We start from the raw sequence: 18,671 nt of genomic DNA, 5'->3' as shown, positions 1-18,671 counted from the left end.
ATCAGCCAGGCTGAATACTAGAGTGGAGAGTTTGCTGATGTTTGCTTGGACTATTTGTTCTGTACTGACCATGTAGAATGGGAAATCCTCTGGAAATATGCTTTCCAATACAGTAGCTCCTAAGCATATGGGAGAATATTTAAATTTAAATTAAATAAACCTGAAAATGTATTTCCTCCATCACACAAGCCACTTTTCAAGTTCTAGACATCATGTGGCCAGTGGTTACTTTATTAGACAAGGATAAATAACACCCATTAGAGGAGAAGTTATATGGAAAAGCATTATTCTGGAATAGTTAAAATGTCCTTGGAAACATGTATATGTATGTATGTGCATGTCCATCATTCTATCTACCATCCACCTATATCCACATCTATCTATCTATCTATCTATCTATCTATCTATCTATCTATCTATCTATCTATCTATAACAAACAAGCCGGCTTCTTATATATTCAGAAGAAGCTGGCTTGCTTTGCGTCCTACTGAAATTCAGATTTGGGAAGAAGTCTAGGAATCTTTATTCCCATGTGTCTCTGGGCAAACCTTAGACATGGAAAAGGAGATTCATTGTCCATAGATGAAGCGTTTAGTCAGACGCATTCATGCACAGCTAGTGACTGATGTGGAAAGAACCACTCCTCAAGGGCTCTGGGCAGGCCTCCTGTTCCAAGGAGCCTGCCAGCACCTTGCTAGGATTATGTCGAATACCATTCAATAGCATCCCTTTGAGTCTGATGTATAAAACAGAACACTGAATCTGAAGAGAGGAAAGGTTTTAAAAGGATACAAATAGCACCCAGGGCTTACAGCTAGTTGCCCAACCTTCAGGGAGAAATTTCTAAATGTCCCTTTTTTCCAAATGTAATGTCTTTATGATGTTGTTTAACATTGTATTTAGCTTAAAAAAGATTTTTGGCTAGTGGATTTTCACTTTGGGGGCTTGTTTCTGAATATTCACCTCCCTCGTTGGAGAGGTAAACATGTCTCCGGTCATTGCCTTAGGATACAGCTAACAAGGAAGACCAGAAACTGTGTCTTCTATTTGTTTTTCAATTAAGTTTCCGTGGTTAGAATCTCGATGGTTGAGATGTCCAGGGTATTACCCCACCAATGGGCCAATCACACAGAATTGGTCTTTGATCAAGCCCTGGGAACGGTCCATGGTTCTAACTTTTCAGATTACAGAAAGAAGAGATTTGGGGAGGGGTGGTAAGGTGCCCCTCATTCCGCAAATCAACAGGTGGAATCACTGAACTCCCGCTCATCTCCCCCAAGAAAGGGGCCTCGAAATTTCTCTCTCTCTCTCTCTCTCTCTCTCTCTCTCTCTCTCTCCTCTCTCTCTCTCTCTCCTCTCTCTCTCTCTCTCTCTCTCTGTCTCTCTCTCTCTCTCTCTCTCTCTCTCTCTCTCTCTCTCTCTCTCTGTCTCTCTCTGTCTGTCTGTCTGTCTCTCTCTCTCTCTCTCTCTCTCTCTCTCTCTCTCTCTCTCTCTCTCTCTCTCTCTCTCTCTCTCTCTCTCTCTCACACACACACACACACACACAGCCACAAGGAAGGGCAGTGAAAGGTGCAGGTATGACCTGGGAGATGGGCTGGGACAGCTGCCTGAGCAGTGAGCAGCAGGGGTGGAGGAGAAGGCTCAGCTCAGTGGCCACTGTCCATACTACTTGAAAAGCAGGAAAGCGCCCGCCGACGGCCAACCCGAGGCTGGGCAGAGTGGGGAAGGGTCATGCCAGGACGGAATGGGCCACATGCCAGGACAGACGAGTCCTTCTGCAGAGGAAGGCGCCCGCTGGGGACCCAGGGACCCGAGCTCCGCCGATGAGGTCAGCAGAGCCGGCGCGCCAGAAGGCGGGCAGCGGAGCCCCGGGACGCGGGCGTCGGAAGGGCGGCAGATGGGCGGGACAGGACTGGAACTGGGGAGGAGAGTGGGATCCGGAGAGGAGGGACGAGTGGGCGGCGGCTCTACAAGCGGGAGGCGGCCCGACAGGCGTCGTTTCCTTCCGGAGAGGAGGCTGGCTCCGGGCCGTGGCACAGGCTGGGGGCGTCCGAGGGAGGGTGGTGGGGAAGCAGCTTGGCGCGCTTCCCCAAGGCCTGCCGAGGGGCCGTGGCTCCTCCCCCGAGCCGGTCCCGAGACGGGCGGCGGAGGGAGGGGCGCGGGAGGCGGGGAGGAAGGGAAGAGGAGGGCGGGGCTCGGGGAGGAGCGCGGAGGGTGGGAGCAGGCGCGCCCGTGACAGGGTGGCAGCCTAGGAGCGGACGCGCCGCTGCTGCCGCCGCTGCCGCCGCCGCTCCTCCTCCCTCGCCCGCTGCAGCTCCTCCGGCTGCCACGGCCGCCGCCACATCTGATACCGGGAGAAGTTTCACTCCCGACTCACGTTCGGAGCTCCAGCCCAGAGCCGAACGGGGAGCCTGGCAGGCAGCTGCAGCCCGCCGCAAGCTTGGAACCCGGAGCGCTCGAACAGAGAGCCCGGGTCCGCGGCGTGCAGGCGTGCTGCGGCTGGGGAGGGGGGCGCGAGGCCGGAGGAGGGGCGAGTGTGGACCACGGGAGCCGCGCGCAGCGCCCAGGCCGCCCAGCGAGCGTCCGTGGCCGGCATCACTGCCATGGCCGTGCGCTCTCGCCGCTCGTGGATGAGCGTGGCGCTGGGGCTGGTCCTGGGCTTCACCGCCGCGTCCTGGCTCATCGCCCCCCGGGTAGCCGAGCTGAGCGAGCGGAAGAGACGCGGCTCCAACCTCTGTTCCTACTACGGCCGCTTGGCCGCCGGCCCCCGCGCCGGCGCGCAGAGGCCGCTCCCCCAGCCCCAGTTCTGGCAACGGCAGGACCAGGCTTCGCTCCCCGCGCGCCTGGAGCTCCAGGAGCCACAGCTGCCCAAGGCTGCGCCTGGAGTTTCCAGCTTTCGGAGTAGCCCCTGGCAGCAGCCTCCTCCCTTGCAGCAGAGGCGGCGAGGACGCGAACCTGAAGGTGCGACGGGGCTTCCTGGTGTCCCAGCGGCAGAACACGAACCAGAAGAGCAGGACGGGGACGCGGCTGGCCAGCGGAAAGGTGGCCGGCCCGGGGGTAGCCACAAAGGCAGCGGGGACGGGGGCGCCGCCACCCCGAGCTCCCGACCCCGGGACTTCCTGTACGTGGGGGTGATGACCGCACAGAAGTACCTGGGTAGCCGCGCGTTGGCGGCGCAGCGGACCTGGGCGCGCTTCATCCCGGGCCGCGTGGAGTTCTTCTCCAGTGAACAGTCCTCTAACTCCGTGCTGGGCCAGCCCCCGCCGCCCCTGCCGGTCATCGCGCTGCCGGGGGTAGATGACTCCTATCCTCCCCAGAAGAAGTCCTTCATGATGATCAAGTACATGCACGACCACTATCTGGACAAGTACGAGTGGTTCATGCGCGCCGACGACGATGTCTACATCAAAGGTGACCTCCTGTCGACTATCCCACCTGTCCACCCCCGGATTCCTTTCTTTACAAACCCTCCCCAGCCCCTGGCCATCCACTTGGCGGCTCCCATGCCAGCACGTGCTTGGAGCTCCCACAGTCCCCACCCACCCTCCGCCGCATGCCACCATTCTTTCCCTGCGCCTCCTCTCCTTCTGAGAGCCCCTGTCCTACCTGCCCAGCTTTCCTCCCGGCTGGCTGTTTATCTTCCCCACCTGGCGCTGGTCCCTACTCGGCCCCCACGGATGAGATCAGAAGCCAAACCCATAGCCAAGCTCATTGGGCCCAGCTCCCAAAGCCCCCCAGGTAGGGTTTCCCAGCTAGGTCCAGAGGGGCCATGGCTTCAGTGGATGATGGCTAATTGCGGGATGCCAGCTACCGCTGGTCTGCGGATCCTGGGTCTCCGTCCTTTTGTTTCCACTTGATCTATAGCAGTTTCAGAACTGTTGGGAACTGTTGAAAGTGAGGAGTCATCTTCGCCGTCCTGGACTCATGCCTGAGCGGTTCTCTTTTTCACAACTTGGCCCGCATAAGGAGCCCTTGAGCATCCGCACCGCCCCCAGCCAGGGTAGCCTAATGTAGGGCTGTGCCCTCCTCCTTGCCACACCCCCCGATAAGACTCCCAAGGGGTGACTAGTATTGTTCGGTGGAGAGGAAGGGGAAACACTCATATAATGCAAATCCTGGGAGATCCAAACTGTACTAGCAATCGGGAGTACTGGATCTACTCCAGAACATCTGTCCTTCCTAGAATCCGTGCAGCCAGAGTACAAGAAAACTTGCTCAGTGTTAAAGAACTCTGCATGGGAATTCCGTAGAGCGCAGGAGTAAATTCTTGTAGATGAGAGAAGTGCTGAGATGGGGGAAGGATGCAAGGAAAGGAGCAAGGTTACACTGAAAAAGCTCTCAGCATTTTCCACATTTCCTAGTTTATTGTTCAAAACAGAGGCAGCTGTTCTTTAGTTTATGCCACTTTCCTTGCAGTCTCATGGCTTTCTTTTGGTCAAAGTACTACCTTTCACATAATGCAAATGTCAGCTCAGTTAAATGTCAAGTCCAGTCTGGAGGCAAAGAGTTGATGTGGTGTTAATGAAAAGGTATTTCCTGAGCTTGTGGTGGTGGTGTGTGTGTGTGTGTGGAATTAATTTATTGCTCTTTGGCAGAGCAAATGTCGATAATTGAAAATAGAAATACTGTTCTGTTACAGCTGCATTTCTGAAACTTGCTATTCAGGACTGATTTAAAAAGTATTTCCATCAGAAGTGTCTTCACTTTACTTAATTTTACTTTTGATTTTATGTTTTGTGGTACTTTGAGAGTAATCCTTGATCTTCTATTTCTTAGTAAAATTATCAACGTTTCTTAGACCAAGGGTCCCATTACAGGCAATTTCTAGATGCATTAACAGCAACTGTTTTGGTCATTTGTTGTAATGCTTTGCAAGATTGTCTTTCAAACCTTTGAAATACCATATTCTCTCCATTTTAGTTAAGAGTACAGTGAATTTTGTATTAAAATGTGTTTTGTAACTTGAAATTCCCTGGCATCAAGGGGACAAGTGATGGGATCAGGATAAAAACTGCAAAGGCTTTTCCATGGCAAACCACAGTCAAGTTACACAAGACAACTTCTTACTTAGTGTGATGCAGAACACAGAATGCTATGGGGCTGTTGTAGCTACAGAATTTTATTCTTAAATGCTTTCTCCTGATGGAAAGTAGGCACCAATTACATTATTTTGCTTGTAAGAAGTGTATTTTTTCTGAAATAATTTCTTCCTAAGATAAATTTGATTTCAGCACTCCTTGAAATGATATGAGTTGTGCATGACTGAACTTTGGTGACTGACACTTATCTGAAACAACCATCAGGAAATAATGATGAAGATAAAGACAAGTTTATTAGTACATTTGACATAATAAAAATTCTCAGAAACAAAATCATATTAAGTATTGATACTCAGTGTTGTTTTGATAGATTGTTGCAAGTCCATATTTTTTCCGGATGATTTCACCATTTTCTAACAAAATGGAAGATTGTTAATTTGTTACTATTTTACAGTTTACAGTGGGTGAAATTTTATTATAGTTTAATAGGTAACTGTAATGTAGATTCTACAATGTGGGATGGAAGTGATTTCTGCCTTTCTCCTTTCAGGGGATAAGTTAGAAGAGTTTCTCAGATCACTGAACAGCAGCAAGCCTCTCTACTTAGGACAGACTGGTCTGGGGAATATTGAAGAGCTTGGAAAGCTGGGGCTGGAGCCTGGGGAGAATTTCTGTATGGGAGGACCTGGAATGATCTTCAGTCGAGAAGTTCTCAGGAGGATGGTGCCACATATTGGTGAATGCCTCCGGGAGATGTATACAACCCACGAGGATGTGGAAGTAGGAAGATGTGTTCGCCGCTTTGGTGGGACACAATGTGTCTGGTCTTATGAGGTAAGCCTTGAGTGGTGAGGAAAATATTCATGCACTACAGGTGTGTGGCATGTCACAATCTACGACAGTGATTCTGTTTACTCCTGTATCTTTATTTGCATAAAATGATAGTACCAGCCTTTTGTGGATGCTAGAATGATGATAGTGAATACCTTTTCTTAAAAAAATTAGATTTAAGGTCTGTCTGAGACATTATTTACTTATTTGTTAAATTTAAGCAGATATATGATCACGTGTCTGCAAAATGCATTTCTCCCTCTCTCATTTATTGGTGTTTGGATTCACATGCATTTACTTGGTGTATCTTAAAAAGAAAAAGGACTGATTTTGTTCTCATGGGCTGAAGCATCTCACTGTCCTTTTCATTATTTGGTAACATACCATTGCCTTTTTTGTCACTGTTGTTTTGTCACTCCTTGTTTGCAATGGTTAATATCTGAAGTTGTCTTGGAGATATCCAAATGGACATTTAATGCATCTTTAAAACAATAGAAACAGTTCAAGAATAGTGTATTCACACCATCACTTACCCACTCTGTTTGATAATAAGTTGGGCATGTAGGTGGCATGTGGGGGGAAGTTCTGGTTGTGTTACAGAAATGCTTAATGTTTTCAGTGGTGCATTTGACATTCTTTATCTGAAGAGCAGGCATTACATCATCAGCGTTACAAACTGTTATATTATTGGTAATTAATTTCAAGAGATTCTTGTTTATTTACTTTGGAAACTGATTTAGAAATTAAATAAGATGCTATTTGAAATAAATTTCCTAAAAATTATCTTAGTTAAAAATTGATTTGATGTTTAAATAAGATTGTGCTTTTTAGGTGTTTGGATTTCAATCTTATTTTAGCTAATCAGTGCACACTATTGTAAATTAAATTCTGATTAATTTACTTATCTTTAACATTTTCATATAACTTAACATAGAAGACACATTTCATGAAAATGTTTCCTGTGAAGTCACTATACCTCATAATTACATGGTTCCATTTATTTTTTCTTATGGAAGTATGTTTCTAGGTAATTTTGTTTGCTTTATGGTGCTTGTTAGTACTTACACTTTAGAGAAGTAGTTTGTAAACTTAAGGCAGAAAATTATATTTATTATGTTACATTATGAGATTATATTAAAATTACATTAACTGCATATTTGGAATATGGGTTATGCAAAGTAAAGTGATTATATAGCTAGTTAATTTGGATAGAAAAAATTTTTCTTGAGTCAGGCATGGCAGCTCACACCTGTAATCCTAGTTACTAAGGAGGTTGAGGTAAGAGGATCACCTTTCAAAGCCAGCCCTGGGCACAAAATGTCCATGAGATTCTTATCTCCAACTAACCACCAGAAGACCGGAAGTGGCACATGGCTCAAGGGGTAGAGTGGTAGCCTTGAGCTTAAGAGTTCAGGGACAATACCCAAGCCCAGACTTCACGTCCCATAACCTACAATTTTTTTTTTATTCTGTAAAACTACCTTGCAGCATACTATAGTGTTGCATGCCCCAAATCCCAACAATTAGGAGGCTGAAGCAGGAGGATTATATGGTTAAGTCCAGCTGGTCTGCATGATGAGACCCTTTATTATATAAACTAAAACAACAATAGCAACAGATTACATTAAGAAGGAAATTGATGTAAAAATTATAGTTTAAAGATAGGCAATTTAGAATAAACTCAATGGAAATTTCTCTTTAACACCAAACTATCTGTAATACAAAATAAACATTTACTGTAGAAAACACATTCAGATTATTTTGTTATCTGAAGATACTGTTTTTCAGACATTTACTGAGTGAATGAATTTTAAAAAACCAATAAATTGTTATAGCAAGAGAGAAAGCTAATATATTTTACTGAATAATTTGTTGCCTTAACAAAATACATATAGGTGTTTTTTTTCTTTCTTTTTTTGCCAGTCCTGGGACTTGAACTCAGGGCCTGAGCACTCTCCTTTGGCTTTCTCAAGGCTTAGCCCTACCACTTGAACCACAGCACCACTTCTGGCATTTATCTATATAAGTAGTACTGAGGAATCGAACCCAGGACTTTGTGCATGGTAGGCAAGCACTCTACCACTGGGCCAAATTCCCTGCGCCACATATAAGGTTGTAAGAAATTTTGTGTTAAAAATCCCTCCCTACAAGTTCCTTTGGCTTTGCTCTGATGATCCATTCTTTACCTAGCTTCTCTTCATGCTAGGTAAAATATTCATGTGACCTATAAGCTCAGAAGTTGATTTAATATTTTGTTTATAGTGTGTTCTAGTTAAAGGGAAAAGATCATCAATATGTATCTTTGGATCCTTTTATTAGCTGCTATAAAAAAGAGACAGAAAAAGGCTAAATCTTACAAATTGTTAATGAATGTAACATTTTTCAGTATGTTTTCTTTTCACAGTAGTTTGAATTTAGACTGACACTTATCCCTCTGACTTTAGTGATGGACAAATCAGTTCAGCATTATTTCCTATCATTAAAGATAATCTTTCTCCAAAATGTTGAGATTGTAAGTTTACTTCAATAATTTCAGAGAAGAAATGTGAAATAATTTATGCAAGGCTCTTAATATAGAATTTAGCATAAGTAAAGTATATTGTCCTTATAATATAGGACATGCCTAATGCTACTGGTTCATAAAGTATGCAACATGATTTTACAGATTATGATTTACTTAATAATTATCAGAAAAAGGATTCATCTATATAAAGAAATTAAAATTAAAATTAAAATTTCACTTAGTTTTGGGCATGTTAATAAGCAACAAGCTTTATAGGTTGCTATTAAACTCACTTATACCTCCTATACTTTCTGGGTATGTGAATAATATCATAAACTCATAAGGAAACATGAGTAAATGGAGTTTGTTTATGAAAAAAAACTCCAATTCGATTCATATTGTGTGTGTGTCAGCAAAATCATTGTTTTGTATGAGCCCTGTCTTAGCTCCTGTTTTGCTAGAGTGCAATCTGTCATTAGGAGGCTGTATGTGGCTTTTAGTTACTGTTTGGCACTTGGAATGTTTTAGGGTTTAGTGGTTTTGTTTTTGTTTGTTGTTTTGATTCTTCTAGCAGAGAAAGGCTATCTTTAATTCCCTTCATGTCTTAATCTATAGCAGGCAATCCTTGCACATTTTCTTCTTGTGTTTAGCTTAAGCAGACATAAAAGGTGTGATTTTATTTTCTTGAGGCATACAAATCTCACGTTGCAAATTTCATGAAAATGTTCTCTATAAAACAATTGTTCCAGAGAATGAAATATATATTTTAAACTTTAGGGAAGTAATATATGTTTCAAGCTCATCAATAAAAGTTTGTATGTTATGATATAGTTACATGTTTTTTTTTTGGTTTTTTGTTTTTTTTTTTTGGCCAGTGCTGGGCTTGAACTCAGGGCCTGAGCACTGTCCTTGGGCTTTCCTCAAGGCCAGAGCTCTACTACTTGAGCCACAGCACCACTTCTGGCTTTTCTACATATGTGGTACCGAGGAATTGAACCCGGGTCTTCGTGCATGCTAGGCAAGCACTCTACCACTAGGCCAAACTCCCAGCCCTATAGTTTCATGTTTTAAATATATTTATACTAATAACAAAAATATCTTTGCTATTAAAAATAATTTAAAACATGAGGCTGGGCCCAGTGGCTCATGCCTGTAGTCTTAGCTACTCAGGAGGCTGAGATCTGAGGATCAAGATTCAATGCTAGCCTGGGCACAAAAGGACCTGAGACCCTTATCTCCAATTAACCTCTAGAAAATGGGAAATGAGGCTTGGCTCAAGGGTGGGGTGGTAGCCTTGAGCTGGTGAGCTCAGGGAAAATGCCCAGGCCCAGGAGAAGGGCAGTAGTCTTGAGCTGAAGAGAGGTTAGGGACAGCACTAAGGCCAGGTTCAAGCTCCATGACCCACCAAATAATAATAATAATAATAGTAATGTAAAACATGAATAATTCAGAACATGAATCTTGTTGGTATAGAAGTAGAAATTTTTGTTTTTGTTTTTTTATAGAATATAGTATAGCATTCAAATAAATTTGATTCCACTGATTGTTCTCCTGATATGAGTCTACTAAAAAATTCTTGTAGGATTAACTTTTTTCATTTTTGCAACAGAATAGATCCAACATATATATTCTTTATTTCTTGAACTGTTATTAAAAATAAAAGAATCAGAGTCCTCTGTTGGTAAAACATTTCTCTGTGGCTCTATAAAATCATTTCCTGTGACTAAACACATTAAAGAAATTCTACTATGTACGGAGTTAATTTCACCCTATGAACACTTTTATTTCAATCTGGTCCTATTAGAAGTTATAAGAAGTCTAGTAAAATACATTATTTTACAAAAAGATATGTTCTGTGTTTTCTTGGGTAGTGATATGGTAGTCATATCATCTATAGTATAAACAATTATATTGTTGCTATATGTAATTTGTTCATAACATGATAGTCTAAAATTAAATTAAAATATGTTTGCCATTCTTGTAGGACTATTCTCAAACTCATTAACTTCTTTCTATTATTTGTGATCTCCACGTTTTATTTCAGTGATGGTTTTGCTCTGCTGCAATCATGATTTAGACTCCCAAAGTATATTACTATATGTGCTAAAATATAGGACTTGAATTTTGATTTAAAATCTACTCTGTAAAAAATCTTATTTGGCTCTGAGTCATTTAAGGTTTAGTTTCTAACTTTCGGGAAAGCAGTGAGCTTCTCATACCTACGCTCTTATACTACCCCTTTTATCAGATGACGTCATCACACAATGACTTTATGACTTTTCCTTGCTGCTACATTGTTTTTTTTATTGCATGAAGTACACTTTTTAGGTATTTTATGTGCCTATTTAGTCCATGTCCATTATTCAGGTGTTTCTCACCTGAATGTTGATAATTCAGCTTTCCAAGATGGCATTCTATAGTTGTCGAAATTGCTAAGCTTAAAACATGTCTCCAAAGTTCAAAGTAAAATATATTGTAACAGATAATCACAGAACCTTTAAAGCTATGAGTACCTTTCTTCTGTAATAGGTCAGTTGCATGGGGAAAAAAATCTGTGTCTTGATCTTCAGAAAGCTATGTTTTGAGAAATGTTTATTTCAATCTATTTAATTTAAGTGAATAGGAAGAAAATTACTTTATACAACTATACTGCATCTTAATTTTGATAGCACATTACTGTTGCCCTAAAGTAAAACATCTCTTTTAACATATGTTATTAAAATTAGAGAAAATCAGTAGCTAGGTTATATGAGCCACTATTCAATATTATTAAACAGGAGACTTTCATAACCTGAAAAACTGAAGAGTTAACATTCCTTGCAATTCTAGGGTTATACTACATTATTTGTTCCTTTAATACCAATAGATATCCCTTTAATTGAAGCTTAGCAACACATAAACCAATCTGACTGATGATATATACTTAAGGTTATTTTGTCTTCGTATTAAGATAAGATATAGTTAAAGCTTATCAGACACTATTTCAGAGGCCAATAATGAATGAAATAGATTTCTTATTTTTTTAAGATTCCAAATATTTATGTATTATAATTTTGAAAGTTAGATCCTTCAGTTTTCGTCTACACTGGTATCTGAAGTTTTCCTTATCTCTTTTGGTATTATTTATTTTCACTATAAAGAGAGTTCCTATATCCCGCCAAAATATGTTAATAAGGTCAAAGTTATAAAGCAGAGGTTATACAATAGTTATACAAAGAAATCAAAAGGAACATGAAAGCATGCAGAACATATGATAAAAAAACTAGCAAAACCCGGGCTGGGATGTAGCTCAGTGGCAAAGCGCTTGCCTAGGAAGTGCAACGTCCTGGGTTCGATCCCCAGTGCCAAAAAAGAAAAGACAAAAAAAATACAGTTAAAAAAAAAAACAAAAAAAACTAGCAAAACCCATTTTGCTCACCTATGCAGTTAATATTAAAAAGATACCTAACATATCTTGATAGTAAGAAATAATAACTACTTCCCCATAGAACCAAAAAAGGCTCTTTAAAGATTTCTCAGCTCGCATTCCCAGTACCACATTAGCAATGAATAAAACAACAGGATTCTCTTGTGACTTCCTTCAGTGTACGCTGGGGCCGCAATGCAGAAGAGAGGTTTTAACTGGAATTCAGCTTAGAGAAAGTAGAGTTATGGTCAGTCACACTGTTGTTTGGCACATCGCTTAATTTTATTTTAAAACTTAAGATATTCTTGAAATCTTCCCTTGTCTATTACATGTCTCTGAAAAGTTTCATATTAGCTTGGCAAATAGGAAGCATGAGACTAGTGTTTTCTCTGGTAAAAACTACAGTACTGTTTTGTGACTTTGATTAGGGGAAGGTTTACACAATTGGCCTTTACTAATATAGAGGAAAGCTACAAATTCAGGAATGCACTTACTTCAAGTAGAGAATGGCTATTTTACCTGAGGGTACGGAAGAGCTCCAGAAACATCCCAGCGTGTCTGACCTAGCTGAATGTTAGAGATAAGTAATCATTTAATTTTAAGGTACTCTTTGCATGCACAACCTAAAAAGATAAACATTTTTGGTTAAAACTGTATTTTAATAATCTAACACTGCAAATAAATTTTATGCAAAATGGTATTTAATGGGCACCATGAGCATCTCCCATATAGTAGGAGAAAAATGCTGTGTTAAAATAAATGTAAAATGATCTGTTTTAGATTCAGTACTCTTACACAGACAGCTGATTTCATTTGCTCAAATATTTTTATGAAATAACTTCCAAGAGCAATGCTCCACATTGCATTTTCCCTGTCTTCATGGAGTATCCGAGGAGGTGGAATCAGGGTTGTAACTCATCTCTTACTTCCTTCTCTGATGTAGGATTAGATTCTCATTTCAGATATTTATCTAAATTCATCCTTTTTCATCATACATTATGAAATTTCCTATTGGTCCCAATAGTAGTACCTGTCTTAGAATAAAGATCAACTTATTCTTTTTTTCAGTTTTTGTAAATTAGCTTCTTATCCTTTGTATTCTGTTGTACTTTGTAGTCTAATTTTTGTGTTTTTTTGCAAAATTCAGAACAGTAGAATTTTTTTCAGTTGATACTAGAGCTAGACTGTGTGGTTTACCATTCACCAATACTATGGCCTTAGACAATTACCTAACGTCTCGGAGTTTTCCTTATTCACTGCATGGTTATAACACTATGTGAGAGAATTGTCAGGAAATCTACATGACTCAATGTTTGGAGAAACATTACAGACAAATATCTAGCAATGTTAAGCATTTTACAACTGTTAGTAGAAGTGAATGGCATGCATTGTGTCATTGCAGCATCACTGGAGGAATAATTTGTAAGGAAATGGAAAGACTTAGAAAAAATCATATTAAGTGAAGTAAGCCAGACTCAAAGGAACATAGGCTCAATGTTTCCCTCATTTGTCATAATCAGTGGAAACCTTGGGCTCTCATAGCAGAGATTTGCAATCGAGCAAAACCTAGATACATAAGGCCATACAGTATGATGCTAAATGAAAGGACCTCTAGGTTATAGAAACAAAAGCCATATGAGTGATTGTTGTCCTTAATGTACCATGTTATCTCTCATCTCTTTTGCTGTCCCTTGGTTATCTCATATTGTTACAGTATTTCACTTTGTTATCTGATATACTGGATATATTTGTATTTGGTTATTTGAAATTGGATAGGGAAGGGGGGAAAACAAGATGAGGAGTGGGGGTGGGGGGGAGGGAAATGGGGACCAAGACATGACAAAGGGTATCAATGTATGTGAAGTAATGCAGCTTCTATCTGGCGAATATAATGTAACCCTTCTATTATTTACAATAAAAAATACATGAAAAAAAATGTGAAAGATGTGCAGGGCTCTGTTCACTCATGCCTGTAATAATAGTTACATAGAAGGCTGAGATCTTAGGATCATGGTTCAAAGCCAGCCTGGGCAGGAAAGTCTGTGAGACTTAATTCTAATTAAGTACAAAAAACCTGAAAGTGGAGATGTAATTTAAGTTGTACAGCACTACCCTTGAGTAAAAAAGCTTAGGAAAAGCACCCAGGTCCTGATTTGAAGCCTCAGGACTAATATTAAAGCACAAACAAAAAATGTGGAAGATTAGAAGCTGTTAGAATTCACTTTGACACATAGTAAGACATGCCAACTCTGTGAGTCTAATGAGCAGTCAGGATGGAAAATCAGTTCCACAGATAATGAACAGGTTTGAAGAGTTCTTGAGTTGGTATTTTATTTTTCACATTCTTGTTAATGGCTGCAGTTGGAAGGGTACATTCAGGGCTCCTTGTGGGTGTTAGTTGTGACCTCAGACTAAATGAGAAATAAGTCCTGGTGGATAACCAAGTGAGTAAAAATCAATTCATTCAAACCAGAAATTCCCTTTATCTTCTGTCCAAAGAGAAAAGTTGGATGTATAGACAATAAGTACATAGGTAGATCAATAGCTATAAATGTGCAAACACATTTATCTCCAATTTCCTTCTTCCCTGAGCCTTTGAATTTCCTCTCCCTACAAAGATCTACTTTTATATTTTCATATGTTTTCTTGAATGTTAGACAACTTCATTTTCTGGTCTCCTTTATTTGCCACAAGTGATATGCTAAACATATGGTTCTAAATACTGCTCTTTCAATTGAGATTATCCCTATGCATTTGCTATGGTTTGGATATAAGGAATTTCCCCCAAAGGATTGATCTCCAGCCAGTGAAATAGTGTGAGGTGAGTACATCTTACAGTGCTTACCCCTTATTAAACAAATCGGCTGGAATTTGTAATGGAAGGGCCTGTTAATAGTCAAGGCCTGGCAGGAGGTAGGCCAGTGGGGGGCATCCTGTCTTTGAGGGCCAGCCACTCCTTGTCACAAACTCCTATGCCTCCCAATCTTTTTATCTTGCTGTTTTGAGGTGAAGCTTCTTGGACACTTTCTCTGCCTCATAATTCTGACATGTCGCCTCATTTTCATAGTCATTAGACCATGGACCAAAACTGGGGGCCAAATAAATCTTGTTATTTTTGTGCTGCTACTCTGTGGTGTTTGTCAAAGTGACCAAAACTCTAATCAGTGCCGAGATTCTTATATCAGTACTAGATTCAATCCTGAAAGTATTTTTTAATACTGGCTTATATTTTAAAAAATGGAATTACTGTTGTAATAGAAATGTATGCATTTCTGAGAGAACAAAAAAGAAAATGAACTCCATGGCATCTTCAAATTAGTATAAAAATTCCCACTTTGTCTAGTCTGCTAAAGTTTTGCAGAAAGAATGGTAGACTCCTCATATGTTTAGCCTTCTTTATTTTGGTGGCACTGTGGTTTGAACTTGGGCCTCTGGACTTGCTAGGCCAGGGGTCTACCACTGAGTTGCACTCAACCTAGGCCTCCTTAATATCTTTTGCATTTACTCTACATTTAAGGGAAAGATACTGTGTCAGGTGGTGAATTCTCTGTGGAATTTGTAGTTTCATGGAGTGAGCTATTTCAGTAAATAATACAAATAAACATTTTATGACACTTAAAAATTTGAATTTATGAACACATGATAGCTAGGTCTTAAATTCAATATCTCATCATCTGTGTCTTGCTACTCATTTAATTGCTTATATTAAGATTTGTGTTATTCTAATATTGTTGTTTAAATTTTACATTCCTCACAATTGACCTTTAGCTTGCATTTTCTTTTACTCCATTTTTATTGGATAATCCTAAAGAAATATGAAGTTTGGTAAATGAAACTTTGACAAAAGTATCTTCTAACTTTGGAAAGTGAATATAAAGACAATAATTAGAATCAGACAACCTCTGTTAATCAGTGAGCTCTTCCTGGCAACATATTTTATAGTAGTATTTGATGGTTTTATTTTCTTTAGTAATACACGTATAATTGATAATTACTTTTGTTATTATATATATTTGTTACAATATTATCTATTAGCTATAGTCAGTGTAGCAAATTTTGTGTATGGATTGCTTAATGACTTATCAATTGTAAAATATAATTTCAAATATACTAAAATTGAACTGTTGTTTCCACTGAAGAATATTTAATAATGTCATAAACTAGTTTTCAAAAAAATTTTTTTTACAAGTCCTGGGCCTTGGACTCAGGGCCTGGGCACTGTCCTGGGCTTTCTCAAGGCTAAAGCTCTACCACTTGAGCCACAGCATCATTTCTGGCTTTTTGCTATGTACGGGGTACCGAGGAATTGAACCCAGGTCTTTGTGCATGGTAGGCAAGCACTCTATCATTAGGCTAAACTCCTGGCCCCTAGGGTTTTTGAACCCTACTAGTCTGAAGAATAGTGGTATATTACTGAAATATATATATATACTAATAGTAAACTTATAATTAAAGTAACATTACTCTAAATAAACTATAAATGCAGATGCATATGATATCATATAAAATCCTGATTTAAACAAATTTTAAGATTCTGTCAACTAAATTTTAATATTTATATTTTAACAAAATTAATTTTTGTCCTTTATATTCCCTTAATATTTTGTTAGTTTATATGCTCACATTGTTCAGTGCTATCAACAGATTTCAATTACCTCAGTCTGTTCTTTAAATAACTCCTTGCATATCAAACATATTATCAGTATTCATCATGGCCTATGAATTCAGCTCATATTTTTTTTATAAAGCATCACTTCTGAGGCTTTTAACAAATGGCCATATGAAATAGGTTTTAGTCACAGATTTAGAGCAGCTTACTAAACTAAGCCATGGTTACAACACTTAAATCTCATATTTTTGTAACAAAGTTTGATTTTGTTGACTATATCATTTGGAAAATTGTTTAAGTGGTTGATAATGAGAAAAACCTACTTTTATCAAATTTGTCAGACAGTGATAAAACATATCAAAATACATAAATGAGGTAACGAGTATATTTGTTTTGGAACACTGTCACCTCTTCTGTCATTTTCTCCAATTGTTCCTTCCTGACCCATTTGCTCCAAAAGTTGTATAGTTCATTTTTAATTTAGTATCTAGTGAATATCACTACCACATTTGTTCACCCTCTATTGCTCCATTTCTATGGTTCCCTTTACCCTCCCACAAACACATAAACTTAGATACAAGGTAAAATGTATAGCAATAAAGTCTTTTCATACATAAAAAAACATGTCAAAATAATTGAAAGATATTTTTCATCAGCATCTAAAAATTAAGGTATAATAGCCATTATCAGTGTCTTTGCCTAAGATTATAAGTAATGATACTGATGCTTCTTAATTACATTCAGCATTTGGTTTTATTAGTTTTTTTTTAAGAACACCTGCTTCCATCTTATTCCTTCCCCAAGAAAATTTATGATTAAAAAATACTCCTTTAGTTCATTTTTACAACTAGAAGATATTCTCTCCTCTTTTTTTTCTATTGGTTTTTCATTTTTCTATACTAGTGTTAAATTTTAATATATACTGTATACAGATTTTATGGAATATTTCATTAATTACAAACAATTTTTAAGCAAAATAGTCAACTGTAATAATAGGGCATGTAAGGTTTGTTTTTTGTTTTGTGTGTGTGTGTGTGTGTGTGTGTGTGTGTGTGTGTGTGTGTGTGTGTATTTTGGCCAATATAATGAACTTATTTACTCACAGATTTTAGATTATTGGAAAATTGAAAAAAATATTTTTAGACTATGGCGTTTTATACTGTGAATCATCATGTAGATTGGTTAGATTAATCTAGATCTGATAAGATAATAGATTTTTCTGTTACTTTAACAATTAGAAGATATGCTGGTTTTAGCAATTTTGATTAACTTGTTCATACAAATTGGATGCTGCACTTAATATTGAGGTGAATTTAGATGACTGTCTACATTATTTAAATGCATAAAGGGATATGAACCTTGTGGATGAAACGAAAGCTTGAAAGTACTTATTGTACTAAAAGCACATCCAATGCCTTGACCACATGCTGACCTTCAGTTTGATGTGGTTCTGTAAGTTATAGAATTATTATTAAGCTAGGGAATATCTGAAATGCTGAATCTTTTGTCATGCTTATGATGGAAGAAATAATTAGGTTTTGAGCATTTCTTTTCTTTTTTTTATGCCAGTCCTGGGGCTTGAACTTGGGAGCCTGAGCACTGTCCTTGGGCTTTTTCCTCAAGGCTAAAGCTCTGCTACTTGAACACCACTTCCGGCTTTTCTATGTATGTGGTACTGAGGAATCGCACACAGGTCTTTGTGCGTGCTAGGCAAGTACTCTACCACTAGACCAAACTTCTGGTAAACATTTCTTGTATGTAACATAATAAGCATCTTTATAACTAGTGAGCCAAGACTCTATCTTTCCAGAACCTTAACAGGGGTCTAGTAAGATAGAACTCTTTGTCCTGCCCCAGAAAAAGGGAAAGAAGCTTTGAGGTGTTCAGTAACTTGCCCAAGTTGCAAGTTGAGGATTAGAGTCTTGCTTAAACTCTGGTTTATTTGATTCCAAAGACTAAATTTTTCTCAAATATGATCTTATTGTTCTCCCCATGAATTCAAAGGCTGATACTACTTTTTTATTTTAAAGCTGTGAGACTAGATTGAAATAGACAAGTTCAAATATATACAATATGATGAAATTGGAAAGAAAAGACAGGTGACAAAGATCCAATGACAAAGAGAATTGAGGTTTGTTGCCATCAAATTTTATCATTTGTTCCCCTAGACATGTTTACCTGCTGGAGATAAAGAAATGCTCCCTCTGTCTTTCCAAAATAGATCTGTGAGTTGTGAAGAAGAAAAACTAAAATTGATATGATGTTTGTAACTCTTAGGCTAT

At 39.3% G+C, this 18,671-nt stretch overlaps 1 protein-coding gene across 1 annotated transcript in view; it reads left to right on the top strand.

Annotated features, from left to right (window-relative positions):
* The first annotated feature begins 2,604 nt into the window (after positions 1-2,604).
* Positions 2,605-18,671, top strand: part of Chsy3 (chondroitin sulfate synthase 3) — a 267,983-nt gene continuing 251,916 nt past the window's right edge. Inside the window, exons 1-2 of the mRNA XM_090331068.1 lie at positions 2,605-3,412; positions 5,591-5,874. Of these exons, the coding sequence (XP_090187194.1) occupies positions 2,605-3,412; positions 5,591-5,874 (1,092 nt within the window). The remainder of the gene's footprint in view (positions 3,413-5,590; positions 5,875-18,671) is intronic.

Source organism: Megascapheus bottae, chromosome 4, assembly GCF_031878675.1.
Source record: "Megascapheus bottae isolate mThoBot1 chromosome 4, mThoBot2.hap1, whole genome shotgun sequence".
NCBI lineage: Eukaryota > Metazoa > Chordata > Mammalia > Rodentia > Geomyidae > Megascapheus > Megascapheus bottae.
The sequence above is the reverse complement of the archived record's forward strand: the minus strand, read 5'-3'. Positions and strand labels throughout refer to the sequence as shown.